This window comes from Drosophila rhopaloa, unplaced genomic scaffold (assembly GCF_018152115.1).
Source record: "Drosophila rhopaloa isolate 14029-0021.01 unplaced genomic scaffold, ASM1815211v1 contig_115, whole genome shotgun sequence".
In the NCBI taxonomy this organism is placed as follows: Eukaryota; Metazoa; Arthropoda; class Insecta; order Diptera; family Drosophilidae; genus Drosophila; species Drosophila rhopaloa.
Window position 1 is genome coordinate 1,260,247 of NW_025334990.1, and position 15,833 is coordinate 1,276,079.

The 15,833-nt window shown below is 42.9% G+C and overlaps 1 protein-coding gene across 1 annotated transcript; it reads right to left on the reverse strand.

The window, feature by feature from the left end:
• Window positions 1-6,180: 6,180 nt before the first annotated feature.
• LOC108050208 (DE-cadherin) lies at window positions 6,181-14,155 on the reverse strand. Its single transcript, XM_017131771.2, has 2 exons — window positions 12,825-14,155; window positions 6,181-11,233 (listed from the first exon to the last, which is right to left on the reverse strand). Exons 1-2 carry the CDS (start codon window positions 13,443-13,445, stop codon window positions 7,343-7,345), a joined length of 4,512 nt encoding a protein of 1,503 aa, XP_016987260.2. The 5' UTR covers window positions 13,446-14,155; the 3' UTR covers window positions 6,181-7,342.
• Window positions 14,156-15,833: the final 1,678 nt, after the last annotated feature.

Genomic DNA, 15,833 nt, shown 5'->3' on the forward strand with positions numbered 1-15,833 from the left:
TTTTTGAGTTGGCTTGGCCTGACCCGCCATCGCCGGCAGCAGCTTGTTGCTCTAATTCCCCGCTGCTGCTGGTCGAATCGCACATTTTATTTTCAGCTGTTGTACCTCTCAACACTAAGATCGAATTGCAGGAGAATACGTACTGCAATTATACAAGCCCCTTCCATTTTCGAAAGAACTATGTGTATACAACATTTGGTTAGAATGTCTATTGATGTCCTATGAACGATCAATACACATTTTCGAAGCTGCCTATACCCCAAACAGAGAATCGGTGAATACAATAAAATGTATTTTATATATTTCGTAGTTATCTGAAATAGGTGTTTCTAAAATTCTCATTGACAAAGCTCAGAGTTAAATGAAAAGATTTTCATAAAAACTGTATGCACATTTTAACTGTATCCAATTTCTTTTGTCTGCACCGGACGTGCTTCTTTGTTGATCATCGGAGTATATTCTGCAGTGTTAGCAAATTTTTTACTCTGAATAAATATTTATGTTCAAAGAGATTTGAGGAAGCTTACTATCTGAGCGCGCCATTTATCGAACAATTGTCGGGAACACACAAAAAAGTTATCCACATTCACTATCTAGCGCATGCATGGTGCAATCTGCAAACAAGAATAGATAGGTTCTCCAACCCGCTCGTCCGGAATGTCGAAACCAAATGAATGCATTCCAGTTCAGCGGACCCCATATTTCATGCGGTGCTTAGTGCTTATCAATTGGGATCGGAACCCGAGCAGTTGTCATTGGGCACTGAACAGTTCACCTTTGTCATCCGTTCGGGGGTTGTTCTTGTTCCTGCAGTTTCGATCGGAGTTTGGAGACCCACTTTGCTTATTCCTGCTCTGGATTTCGGCGGAGGAGAGGGTTGATATGGTTCCCCCGCCATTGGACGACAGACAGCTACACATTTGTATTAGGGTCATATTTCACTTGTAGGGTTTCCAGCGAAGTTTCATTTTAATTTTATTGTTCTCGCTGTCCCCCATTCGAGTTTTGCCCTTTGTTTTGTTTGGTAGTTTTTGCTTTACCGTCTGGGAGTGCAGTGTTCCAACCACCACCGATACCAATGCCACCCTTCTGCGGTAAAACATATTTTAGTCATACTCTCTACCATGCCGCTCCTTTCTCGTGATTTTGTTTTGGGCAAATATAGTAAAATGCAATATGTTTTCAGTTTTTATAACAGGCTTCACCCCGAGATATGGCCAGTTGGTTTACGTGCGCGTATTTCCGCCTTTGTTTCTATTAAATATTATGTCATGCCTAGTGAATGTGTGTACGATGAACAATATGTTTAATTTCGTGGGCTCTCAGCTAAAACCAATCGATTAGATTGGCAGCGACAGATAAATGGCAATATATATGAGGGAGATAAAAATATATGGGAGGGGATCAGCTAGAGATCTTTGCTGAAAATTAATTAAAATTTGGATACAGATTGATTATTCCTTGACCTTTACTATTATTTATAAGCACTTTACCTGAATCGAGGTTTCAAGTCTAATAGTTTTATTCGAATTACTTGTTTGAACACGTTGTTTATAGAATAAATGAAATAACCTCGGGTTCAATTAAATCTACAATTGAAATAATTTAAGACAGTATAATATTTAAAAGCCATTTTACACCATATCCTATAATTTAATTTCTAAAATATAATATGAGTTTTTACCGTTTAAATCTCTAAACCTATTTTAAAATCGAAAAGATCAGCACAAACTTTACATTTTTTTCTCAACTAAATTTGAGTTTTTAGGGAACAGATTTTGAACCTCTCTGGACTTTCTTCGCTCCTTTTTTGCTAATGCTCGCCCGAAGTTTGGACTTGTTTGTTTTTTGTTTTGCTCATTTCTGTTTTTGTTTAGACTGTTTTGCCAACTGCGGTATTTGGCCAGCGTTAGTGTCAAGTCAAGTGCTGGTCTCAATTTCAGCGAAAATGTGGCGAAACTAGTTTAAGACCATATTTTCTGCTGTGACTGCAATATTTTTCCAAAGTGTTTCAGCTTTCGGACGAGCGGCGGCCTGGGTAATGGAGACAAAGCACCTGCACAGAAACCCAAATAAGAAGCCGGAGACAAAAAATAATAGGTATGAGTCTGTGGTAGAGTGTGAATTTGCTCACCTTGTTTCTTGTTTTTTCTGCATTCCGAGAATCGGTTTTCGGTTGGACGCGGCTGGCTACCTTGCCTCTAATCCCGGGCCTGTTATTTCTGCCACGAGTGTTGGCGATCCCTGCTGATCGCCACAAATCAGGCGCGAGTACGTGCCGGGCATCGATAATCGCAAAGAATCGACTGCAAACGGGCACGTCCCGATGGTCAGCATTTTATCGTCTTCTTTTCGAAAATTTCCCTTTATGAGCGGCAGCCTCATCATTATGCATTCCGACTGGACGAGGGATCGACGGGCAACTAATAAGCGTTTTAGCACAGAAGCCACGTACCGACTTCATAGAGTTATTAGTGCCGTAGAAGGCGTCATGGTGATAAGATGGGCAAGGGAAACCGTTTGCGGTCGCCATATATCATGTAAGTGCATATTCCGCCCAGATCCGAACTGCATTTTCCCATGGGCTCTGGGCTCTGGGAGTGCGTGCTCATTGGAGGAGAACAGCCAGAGGAACAGCTCCGGCTGGAATTGGTCAAACTCCCTAACCGCTGGGGTCACGGGAGAGAAGTTGCCGCCGCCGGATGAGGGAGGAATTAATTTGCAAAAACTTAGGATCATCTGGAAACCATTTAACTTCCCAGAGACAAACTTTTGCAATTCTCTGCCGAACGGAAATGGGAGGAGTCGGCTACAATGTAGTTATAGCATATGTTATGTTAAATGTTTGACAAATTTAATGTTTATTAGAGGAATATAAAAAGATATTTTGTGATCCAAAGATCTTATGTGGCAGTACTTAACGGTCATTGGTTTACAATTAATATTTCTTTTCTTTTCTTGGGACTCCCATCATTTGTTTTATTGAAGGCAAAGTTTTTTTTAGATAAGAACAATGACTAAGGGAAGCGTAAGAAGTAGGGCAATCGGGGTTGTCACTTTTCTTTTAATCAAAATGGGTTGGAAGTTTTTATTTATACATTACATGCACATTTCAAACATATTTGTGTAGAACTTTATCTATTATCTGATATAGCTCTCTTAGAAACAATCGAAAAAATACATTATAAATTACCCTATAACTCCTTATACTTATTATTATACTCCTAATTATATAATTTAGTTGCTATACTTTCTTTCTTGTTTTATAAGAATTTAGTTGGTACAAATTGCTAGTCTCGTCCTCAAAGACTATAAGGAACGAAACTGTAAATTTATGGCACCAACCAAATACTTTCAAAAGAATAAAAAAAAACCATTACACTTAAATTAAAGACTAAGAACCATTTACATGTTGAAAAAATATATGACTGAATATTATCATGAGCAATAAAACGTACGGAGTGGCGAAAAACACCTCCTTGGGACAATGAATGTATGGCCTACTGGGTGCCAACAATCATATATTACTGACGCTCACTTCTAGAGTGTAATGAACTGGCTATAATATTAGTGATTATAGCGTTGCCTTCTTCAATAATTCAAATCAATGTAGTCAGTCTGTCTGCTCAGTTTGGTAATTGAAACTGTGATGGATAGTCAGCGAGTGTTAATAGGCATCTTGGCCGCCATGCATTCGACTATTCATCCGTGGACATTCCGCTCCACTCCGTTCCACCGTAATTAATCAAAGCGAGACCTTGGCATCGGCATATTCCCCATCAACAGGTAGTAAAACGCCAAGACGTGCCCCATCAATACGTATCCATCTGCAGCTGTGGAGGTATCTCTATCTTTTTTCTGTTTTTCTGTTTTTGCAGAACGACGCGGGAGTAGTTGGATTCGTGCGTGACCAAAAGAGTTGAGTGGTTTGCAGCAGAGTGGACTGAAGATCTCAAAATTAAAAACTCAATGATCTGCACAGGAGTATCAAAAATATGAATGCAGCCGAATGATTATTTTTTTTTTTTCGAAAATTAGAAAATCTATAAAGTAATAAATTAAGTAGGTAGTGTAAAATACTCAATGCATATGAAAACACAAATAATATTGATTTTGATTTTACTTTAGTCAATGAAATATATATAAACATGATTAAAAAGTTTCACATGAATAAACATATTTTTAAATACTTTTTGAGCCAATCAAAAAATACCATTAAATTATTTTGTGTAATAAAAATCATATTATTGAACCCAATAATAATGTCATAAAATCATAGCCGCTTAACTGCTCATTAACATAAACAAAAAAAGTGGAGCTCAGCCAGAGAAATAACTCAGAATACGACACCGTTTAGGTCAGTTGTTATTTCTGTATCCAAAGTAGAGTCCCAAGCGAGGGTTTGAGTTGCGAAGATGTTTGAAGGCTTTGGAATGGAACTTGAACTCAAAGAGAGACTCCACGACCTGGGATCAGACAAAGCAGCCAAAGAGAAGTCCAGGGAGAGCAGGCCATCCAACAGATACACACCTCGATCGGAGCCGTTTTAGAAATACTGGTTTTTCCTCAAGCCAGCACAAGCAAGCCAAGTTGGTTACAAAGATTTGCTTTCATTTTTCCGTTAAAATTTGCCCAGGTATGGGTGAGTATCTGAGTGTCTCGGTACGGCTGGCGTTGGCGTCAAGGTAGGTTATCTGCGTACCTGTATCTGAACGAGAGAGTATCTGCGTATCTGCGTGTGAGTGAGCCCAGGTAGCAAAGTCTTAGCTCTCATCTTGGCTTGGGTTCTTCCGACCCTGCCTGTTTCTTCACCTTGTCGGGATTCCACCTCCCTGCTATGTTAATCCACTGGCCAAACATCCCAGGGGCCACAGAATCGGGCCCATACACACCTGAGGAGTGCGTTGGCAGCTGCAGCTGCGCAGGTAGCCAGAAGAAGTTATTTGATTACTCAACCATTTTTCTTGCCGATTTTCGCCTGTTCTCTGCGCTTCCTCTGGATCTTCGGCCCAGAGCCACATGTTGCCGGTGAAACCTCACGTCGGCATGTCCGGCACAAATTTTGCTGTTTTTTCTGATGGAATTCAAGCCTTAACTCCGAAATTGAAAAGACATCTGTCGTCGGGAGATCGATTTTTTCTGGCGGGCATTTCCGCAATGTACGCATTTCGATACCAAGAAATTTTGGCTTTGGCTTCGAAGTGCTTCATACTTGAGGATGCATTTAATTGATCCGAAATTTGAATATTTGATGGACTCTTGACATCTATACATGTTTATCACTTCGAATCTTTTAAAGTGAAAGACACTTGAAGGCCTGCTCAAGTTTCTTCAAGACTTCGGTGGCTTTCAAAATGATATGTTTGAAGAGTAAATTGAATTTTAATTTCCCTGGAATTTTAAGCTCTTTTGTGCTTCAAAACAAATTAAGAGATGCTTTTGCAGCCTGAAATTGTTTAAGTATTCACCAAGAAATTTTTATTTATATTTTTCAAGCCAGTTAAGTAGATATATACTAATTTTTTCCGCTCTTCGAACCATCCAGACAGCAGATGCCACATATTACTCGGGACCAGAATCATATCTAACAGTTACCCTTGGACGCCTTGACATATCAGACATGCAAATCTTAATGAAGTTCTCTGCGGCAGCAGCGATCTTAGATACAAAAATGCAGCTGTAGAGAATAAAACTGCACCTGCTGCAATGAATACACATTTTCGTTTCCACTTGCCACTCGTTTACCCATTGAACCGCTCCAATTTTGTTCATTGACTTGTGCCGCAATCGATTTTTTTCAAACCCAACGAATCCAAAGGCAAGCGTAACCTACTTTCTGCTGATAAGATAATGACGCTTTTCCTCCGGCTGTAGTTTACAGTAGCGTTCGCCGACGCCTCAGTCAATGACTTACAGTTATATACACGCCTATATACCAACAGGCACATATATATTTATTTATTTATGTGTGTCTGGCGAAGAGCAAACATAGCTAGTTTGAGCACTTGTGTACATTTTCATTACTTCTAATAAAATCCAGGGAGCGGGTCTTTTCGGACTGACTCGCTGTCAAAGATGTCTGGATCTGTATGGCACCTCCGATCGAAAAGATCGCTTTCCAGTCTGATTCGCTTCCTCAATCGGTTATCTCGCCCGTTAAGTGATCAACACAGAAATATATTCGGTTTTATTATGTTTTTTATTTTAACACAATTACTGTGTCTTTGTGTGGCTCTTACGATTGTTGTAAATTATACAATTAATTAATATGTACTATATATAAATAAAGTATTTCAGCTTTTCACTGTTATGTTGGATCGCCTTGGCATGTAAAAAATGCCCCCTCACGGCTTACTTGAGTCTTAGTAAATACGGAAAAAGACTTACAAAAATACATATCGCATTGATTTATTGAACATTTTTACTTACATATATGTCTCTATATTTATATATATATTATATATCCCTTTTAATATAACATGGATATATCTGCACACATGTTACGTTCATAATTACAGGAAGAGTTTAGGTCTCCCTCGATTCGATAAGTTTAAACTAGGTTAAACTGATTTATACATGTACTAGAAGACAACCCTAAGAACTTATGGTGTTATTGATTGGATTTACAGTTCTAGATAAATTAAGATTAAAGTGATAACTTAGGTATACCGACTTGTCTTATCAAATAGAGTTTCCCCTTTGATTTTGTGTGAATTTCTTTTAGTTCGGAAGTTTTAACGAATTCTAATTGAAGATCTGTCTTGTCTAGGCCCTACCGCGATATAATTCTTCATATTACGTTGTGTAATGCATTTTCAGCTAACATAAATTCTAAAATAACCTACTAACTAGTGTTGGGATAATATATATTTATGCAATTAAAAATGCATACTGATTTCGAATTCGCTTCATAGGAATATTTCGGTCGCTGGACATTTGCATTTCTATTTAGTTTCGATAATTGATAATATGTTTTCCCTAGTATGTGGAATCGAAGCAATAACAGTTCTGCAGAAAATTGTGGTTTGTTCGCAGTTGCTTGGCTACATTAGTGTTAGTTTTAGTTATTATAGTTCGTTTACGTAAGATCAAGATCACTTTTTGCATTTACAAAACAAAAAACAAAAACGTGTTCCCCTGGGCCCTTGCAATACTCCTCCATAAAAATATATTTATATATATATATATAATATATAGTTTACCTATATATATCTCTTGAATAGACTTTGGAGCCGGCTAGGCCGGCACCTTGTCCCGACACTTTCAACATTCGTACAACTCTTAGTATATAAAAAGTCTTTTCATTTCTACGTCATCCTCAACCCGTGGCTGGCAAAGATTTCTAGATGCGCCAGCCCTGGTCGTCGTCCACATTGGAGTCGGTGTCCGATGGCTCCTCGCCGTACATATCGGCCAGTTTGCGGAAGCGCGGTCCAAAGTTGGACAGGTAGTCGAAGTTGAGATCGCCGTCGTCGGTGCAGGACGCCAGGCTGGACAGGCTGCCGTCGGAGTTGCCGTCACCCTCGTACGCATAGTGCCGCACATCGTCCACGGTGGTGGCGCCCACGTCCCGGTCGCAGTTCTCCTTCTTGTCGCCGAGGAAGTCGGCGATGTCCGGTATGTCGTTGGGGTCGCGCATGCTCCCCTGGAGCGCATGCGGATCCTTGTAGAGCTTCTCCTCGTAGAAGGGCTGGCTGCGCAGGACGTTCAGGTCGTATTCCGTATCCCTCTCACCGCCACCCTCGTCCTCGTAGTTGATGATCGTCTCGCGGATGTCATCGATGTCCTTCTCGTGCCAGCCGTTCTTCTGCTTCTTCTGCACCACGACGGCCAGCAGGATGATCAGCAGCAGCGTTAGACAGACGATGATAGCGATGATGAAGTTGCGATCTATCCCGAAGCTGAATGCCACGGCCACGGACTGCTGGCAACCGCTGTCGATGTTCCGGAACAGGGAGGGCATTCCCAGATTGTAGGTCTGCTCGTTGATAGTCAGGTTGCGAATGCACCCGAAGAATCCTTTCTGGGTGGGCACGTACGTCCAGTTTAGCTGCTTTCCCAGCTGTTCCAGATCCACCGGAGTGCCGCCCAGCTGCAGCGGGGCATTTACGTTTAGGAACTCATTGGGCAGGATTGGGGCGCCCAGAGTCTGACACGTTGACAACCGGCAGTTGTCCACCACCATCTCGACATTTCCGCGCTGTAGGATAATATCAAGTTGATAGGTGCGGTCAGGCACCATCTTAGTGTGCTGGTACCGGATCTGTATAGCGCCCGATCCGTAGTCCACAGTCAGCAGCGGATAGCCGTTATCCAGCTCCAGAGCTAGGAAATCAGAGATTGCCAGCAGAGGATTGAAGTTCAGTGGTCCCAGGTACATGATCAGACCCTTGTCAATCTGGGGCGTGACCTCCAAGCTAATCTTAGTATTGTTGCAGGCGGCGACGGGCTCGTAGAAGGCATAGCCGCTGCCGTAGAAGGCCACGGAGACGAGTTCGCAATGGGGTCCGGTGAATCCGTCTATGCAGTTGCACACATCGTTCTCGCCGCTCCTCGGAGATCCTCCGTTAAGGCAGCGTCTCATCAAAGGAGCTTCGCACACGCACTGCGCCTGGACAAAGGCATTCACGCCCACAAACGAGGTGGTGTTTGAGTATATCATATATGGAACCGAGCTCTTGTGCAGCTCATTGGTGCACGATTCCTCGCACTTCAACCGCTCGATAAGACACTCGTCGATATTCACCATCAGCATCTGCAGGTCGAGTTCGTTCTCCAAACGCTGCTGGTTCTGGGCCACTATCCCGTTGAGCTTCTCTGGGGCATAGTAGGGCGACCCGTGGGCGGAGTAGCGCACATCCAGCGTATGGTTCTCGTTTTGGAGCACCGTGAACACATCCACGTTGATCACCGAGGTGTTGAACAGCGTGGACAGGGAGTGCTGCAGGCGATCCTTAAGAGACAGGGATTCCGGATTGTCACGCGGCACGCTAATAAACTCCTCCTTGGTTACGTTTATGAATCGAATGCTTCCGCTTTTGTCCACAGCTTCCTCGGGCAGCTCCCGGACCACCACTGTGACATCAGCATCCACAGAGTGACGAGGCACATACATTGACTCCTCGGTCACAACGAACTGGAGATCGTACTCTCCCTCGGCGGTGTGAACCAGCATGGTGATCATTCCCGTGCTGGGATTCAGCCGGAACTGGTCGTGCGGAAGGTCCTTCCACTCGAAGTACTTATCCTCCAGATCCCAGTCATCCGGATCGTCGACGAACACGCGACCAATGTCGGTTTCCGGCGCCTCTCCCTTGTAATTATAGATAAAGATGCGCGACGAGCCCTCAGACATGGCATTGTCGTTGACATCGCCAATAACCAGGTGCAGGATGCTCACCGCACTCTGCCGCGGGACCCCAGAATCACTGATGCGAATGGGGATGAAGTACTCCTTCTGGGCCTCCCGATCAAACTGCACGTTAGCGTGCAAAATGTCCCCATCCATGCTGAACTTTGTCTTGATGTCCGTCGAGGCCTCGCTGTCGATGCCGAAGGTGAAGTTGCCCGCTCCCGGAGTGTCATCGTAGTCATTGGCCAGTAGCTTCACCACATGCCCGGGGTTGCGGTTCTCCTGCCAGTAAACGGGCATTTCATTGATCAGAAACGGGGCGTTGTCGTTAATATCTTTCAAAGTGACCGTGACTTCCTTCACTGTGCTGGCCGTGGTGCCCACGCCATCCTCGTCGCTAGCCTGGACCAGCACCTGCCAGTTCTTGTGGCCGTAGGGTGGGTCGCGGTCCAACGTCTTGAGCAACCGCAGGCAGCCACTGTTGTCTATCGTCCAGCGATTGCCGTCATTCTGGTAAATCGAATAAACAATATGCTGATCGGCGTTGCGATCCTTGATGTCCGGATCGTAGGCCTCCACAGTGAGGATGCAGTCGTCGTAGGTGGTCTCCTCCAGGATTGTGACGCTGTAGTCCTGCTTGAAAACCGGCCGGTTGTCGTTTACGTCCTCGACTTTAATCACCACCGTGGTGTAGTCGTCGTAAATTCCGTCAAAGGCCCGCACCTTCAGCTCGTACTCGGTTATCGTTTCATAGTCCAACCGCTGGTTGACCGTGATCTTGCCAGTCTTAAGGCCAATCTTAAAGGCGTCTCCCACGTTGCCGCTCTCGATGCTGTAGAGGATCTGTGACGCGTTGTCCTCGTCCTCGGCTTTCACCTCAATCACCTCGGTATTGGTGTTGGCGTCCTCAAGCAGCCTCTCCGCCAGATATTTTAACTGCTGAAAGTGCGGCTTGTGGTCGTTCTTGTCGCCAATGGAGATGCGGAACACCTGGTGGCCACGGTTTGGCTCGCCATTATCAAACAAACTCGACGGTGAATTGTCGCTGGCAATCACCTTAACGTTGTAGAAATCACGTTCTTCGCGATCGAAAGTTGTCAAAGCAGTGATGTTACCCGTATTGGGATCGATAGTGAAATACTCCCGGTTGTCGGCCAGCTCGAAGGAAACAATATTGTTGGCTGAAGTGCCGTCCATGTCGAAGGCGCGCACCTGCATCACGGGCGTGCCGGGCGGTTCGTTCTCCAGAATGGTGCCCGATTTCACCTCCGTGTAATACGGGATATTATCGTTAACGTCTTCCACCTGGATTTTGATCTGATGCTCTGTTCCCAGTTCGTGGGTGTTGCGCACAATCATGGTCAGCGTGTAGTCCGTGATGGCCTCGTAGTCCAGTGTCTTGCCCAGGCTAATGGTCACCTCGTTGCCGATCTGATTGAACACGAACGTGTTTTTACTGTTCGTCTGCTCTGTACGGCCGGTATTTAGCTCGAAAATCACCTCCGGCTTGTCCGGCATATTGGATACTGCCTGCAATGTGGCGATTGGATGTGTGAAGTTCTTGATATTCTCTTTCAGGTAGATGGGCGTGTCGATGGGATTCACAAAGGACGGCGGCTTGATTGAAGACTCCACCACCCGGATGCGCACTTCGATCTGCGCATCCTGGGGCGGATCAGGAACAACGTTGTAAGCACGCACGATTATCGCGTAGGACTGTCCGGGTCGCTTGTCAATCGATCGCTTCAGGTAGATAATACCCGACTCCTTGTCGATCTTAAAATACTGGAAGTCGCGCTCCCGCAGAATCTCGTACTCGACTAAACTATTGTTTCCATCGTCGAAATCACTGGCGCTGATAGACATCACCACCGCGTCGGGCTGCAAGTAAAAGGTAAAGATAAGGCCAAAGATATTTGGGGTTTCTGGTTTCCTTCCGCCAGCTCAACTTTCCTGCAAGTTTGCCCAAACTAGTAGCAAACACATGTCCCCGCTGTTCTTCCCTCGACCTCTTTTTTTCAATGCTACCTGAGCCAAAGGCTAAGTTAAACTGAAACCTTTTCGCGGAAATTTAGCTGCTGACAAAGCTTTGTTAAAAAAAACAGCATTTGCTGAAGGCATAAAAAGAGAAAATTCGAATAGGGAAGGCACAAAGGCGTTAATAGGATCAAACGTTGCCGAAGCACTAGTATTTACAAACAATTGGAGGTTTAATATTATTTCTGGAAGATTCTGTTTTCTATTAATTTTATTTAATTTGTGAAAATTCTAATTTTTTGTTTTAATACGTTTGGGAAGTTGTTTTTTAATTTGTTTATTCTAAAAACTTGTAAATATTACTGAATGAACGGAATATTAGCTTCCTAATGTGAATCTAAAACGTTTTTATCTTAAAGTATAAATAATTTTCCTATACATTATTATATATTGTATTTTTCTGACGTAATTTGTATATCTACTCCGAAAATTATTCCCCTACGAGTATTTTTCTAAATTTAGTTTTTAACCCACTCCTCTGCTCGTCGGTTGGCTTGCCTTGTGTTATTTGGTTCGACGGTAAGTTTTTCTAGTCGCAAACATGGAAATGGCGTAAAAGAAAAGCCGGCACAGGGCGTTGGGAAGGGTTTCAAGGTTTCTAGTATCGAGCCGGGCGAGCAATGAACCTAAAACCCGTCTTAAGTGGTCGCCCTCCTACGCCAAGCAAAAACTAGTTCCGCCCAAGAAGATGTTCGCCCATGAACTGGCCGACTGGTTAATTAACACTGTAGGACTGCAGGACGCGCGACAGTTGGGGCGTCTGTCTATTGGAATGGCTGCCCAATGGACGGAGGACGGACGTCGGGAATGATAAATTCCTGAAGGTAAACATAAAAAAACGAGCACCTTAGGCTACCAAATGGTTAGCAAATTCCCTAAAAACACATTATATGGATTTATTGGAATATAATATGTCAATTTGCTTTTTTTTAATTGTACTTAAATTTTTGTTAAAAGAAAAATTGTTTGTGAACCAATTTCTAATGATATTTTATACATTTTTTGAAATCCAGAAAAATAAAATTTTCGCCATTTTAATGTAATATAACAAATTCGTAATGCATTTACGACTAAGTGGAGTTTTTTTTAAACCTTTTGTCTGGAAGTAACTTAATACTCAAAAAAAAATAATACGCCTTTGAAGGCAAGATTTTGGATAACTGTTTTTGCATTTAGGAACGTTTGCATCAGAATCCAATTTTTTAAGTTAAGTCCCTAAGACATACTCCAAAACCCAGGTTCCATTTTTTAATGGTTGAAAATTTAGTTGAACTGGGTACATGACATCACAGGAGGGGAGCAAAATCGAACGAAATGACATCACTCTGGCACCGACCCACTAACTTGGCCAAACCGCAGTAATCCGGGGTCCGCGAGTTTGGCAAGCAGTGACGGACAGAGTGAGCCGACTCCAACTCTAAGGCCCTACACTCACCTGGGCATTTTCCGACATGGACTCGTCGTAGCGCGCCTTGTTGAAGGCCGGAGCATTGTCGTTGATATCCTCAATGGTCACGTTGAAGGTGCAGACGTCGTCCAACGGGGGCAGGCCATTATCCGTGGCCTGGACAGTGACGAAGACGAACTTTTCGTGGATCGGCTCGTCGCGGTCGAAGGTGTGGGTGGTGGAGATCACGCCCGAGCTGGGGTTGATAAAGAACTTAGGTCGCTCGAACGGCGACTGGACGAGGCTGTAGCGGATGACCTGTTCGGGATCGGGGTCTACTGCCTCCACGGTGAGCACGTAGGTGTTTTCCGGCTGCTCCTCCTTGACCTTGGGAGCGTATCCGGCGCAGTTCTTGAAGGCGGGCTTTCGATTGTCGGTGAAGTTCTGGCCTGGCGGCGATAGGATTGCGAGGGCGGGTGACAGGATACTGAGCGCCACGAGGACGGCCACAAGTGGTCTCGCGGGGATTAGTCGTCGGCCTAAGTCGCGGCATTTTCGCTTGTGCTGCTGGTGTGTCTGTTGCTGAGCGGGATTGAGGTCGCCGGCCTGTTGGGACACCGACATGATGATGCAGTGGCTTCTGGACAATCGCTGGACACTGGTGGACATGCTCCTTAGCGGCGATCCGCCATCTCTAACACTCTTTGTCAGCCGGACCACTACTTTTGAGCACTTATTTGTGAATCACCCAGTATTATTTTGTCCACTCACTCACACTTCGGCACACCTTTACTTTTACGTGCTCTGTTTGTATTGCCACTTCTATTTCTATTTGCACTTTTCTCGTTTCTCGTTTTTCTCAGTGTGCCGTTTGTTTGGACTGCATTTTCATGGCAACCGCTCAATTATCTATTCAATCGAAATCGAACTCGTACAGTGCGCCCTGTGATTGTAAACCGACTTATTCCGATTTCGATGCAGCTGCTCATCCAGTTATTTCGTTCACTTTTATCTTTCACTCGTCCGCTTTGGCACTCTCTCTCTCCCTCGCCCTCTCTCTTTCGCTTCGCAAACAGGTAAGACCAGGTAAAAAAGTGGTTACACGCACACCACTAGCGCGCGCATTTGTGTGTGCCTCGGTCCCTGCGTTGGTATGTGTGTTACCAACTCTTGGTTAAAAAAGGCACTTTTCGCAGAAATTTCGTTACGATTTGTACACTTTGGCGAATTAAATTCTTCAATTAGATCGCAAAACAGAAGTTTGTTCACTGTGATCGTTTTGTTCGCGAGTAAGTGCGAAGCTGCGAGAGCAAACCGATTTTGAAACTGCGATCGACGCGCGAGCCAACCGCCCAATTCAAAAGCAACAAAAAAATTGAGCGGTGAGCGGCAGTTAGCGCTAGTGATGGTGGAAGACCGTCGATGCCGACAACGATGTAATCGATGTTTTCAGGAAATCGGCATATCGATGTTTGTCGGGGAGTCATCGCTCTTTTTTCGTCTCTAACAAGTATCAATAATCTCACTCCAGTTCTAGCTCACGTTAACTATTGCACTCCAGTTCTTTCGCACTCTATTAGTTTCCACTCCAGCTATAACGCACTGTTAATCCAGTGCAAAATGCATATTGATCATAGCACTGTAAAATAAGTTTGCTAGTCTGCCGAAATATATAAATAAAAGTTTTAAAAATTCTAAAAAAACAAATATTTCATATTTATTATTTACCAATACAAACATTACAAGCACCCCCCAATCGAACGCTTTTAGTGAATTAAATAAAGCACCATTCGAAGTTGAAGACAACACAATTCAAATTTTATTGTAACAGTTTTTTCAACATCGATAAGTAATTGACGTTTTCCGCCAAAAAACATGGCTAACTTCGATATATTTTCGAAAAAATAAATATTTACACCGTGACATTTTTTGACTATCCTTAAATATACGATATGTTATTCTTTCCTTTATTGTTTTGATGACTGTGGTTTTTTTAAGCTCATGCTAAAAGTCGTCACAAAAATACTTGGGATTTCATTTTTTAGCCATAGGTTTCCGATCTTTATTAGGGGTGACTTAAGAAGTATGATGAAAAGATTCCCATATTGAAAACAAGTGCGACTCACTTCATGCATATACCAATTAAATGTACCTATTGTTTTAAATTTTCGATTCCCATATCATATACATTTATTTACTGTAATGTGGATTAAGAAAAATTAATAAATTATGTGAATAATATTATTTTAAAAATAAATGTTAAGCATTTAAGAGTTCTAAATAGTGTAAGTAACAACTATTTTGTATTAAAGTTAAAAAATAAATTTTGGACATGATATTTGAAAGAAATGATAAGTTGGTGCGGAAGTGACCGAAAACAAATTTATTTTATGCCATTTAAAATTCTTGAAATAACATAAATTAATTAGAGTCTTTCTTTTTCGCACTTGCCTGTTAAGGATTATTGGTTATTATAAGAGAAACTTTCAGATGCACTAAATTTTGGATGAGTTAAGTTTTTATACCCTTGCAGAGGGTATTATAATTTTGGTCAGAAGTTTGTAACTATAAAGTATATATATTCTTGATCAGGATCAATAGGGGAGTCGATATAGCCATGTCCGTCTGTCCGTCTGTCCGTCCGTCCGTCTGTCCGTCTGTTTCAATACCGTTTGCGAGCTCAGTTTAAAAGCTAGCGATCTGAAACTTTCACAGTCGTCCTAAAACAAGTGTACGCAGATCAAGTTTGAAAACCGCCCCGATTGGATGTCTATATCCTATAGCTCCCATAGGAACAATCGGATATAACTTGCAAGAATGGAAGATATTTCGCGCAGTGTAAAAGCTATTGACATAAATCTTTCCAAATCTTATTTTTTTTATGCGTACCTTGATCAGAGTAAAAGCGCGTGACGATCGGACGTCTATATCCTATAGCTCCCATAGGAACAAAAGGGTAAAATCGGTTAAAATTTAATGATTTTTAGGATATTTCACGCAGTATACAAGCTATTGACATGAATCTTTCCAAATCCTATTTTTTTTATGCATACATTG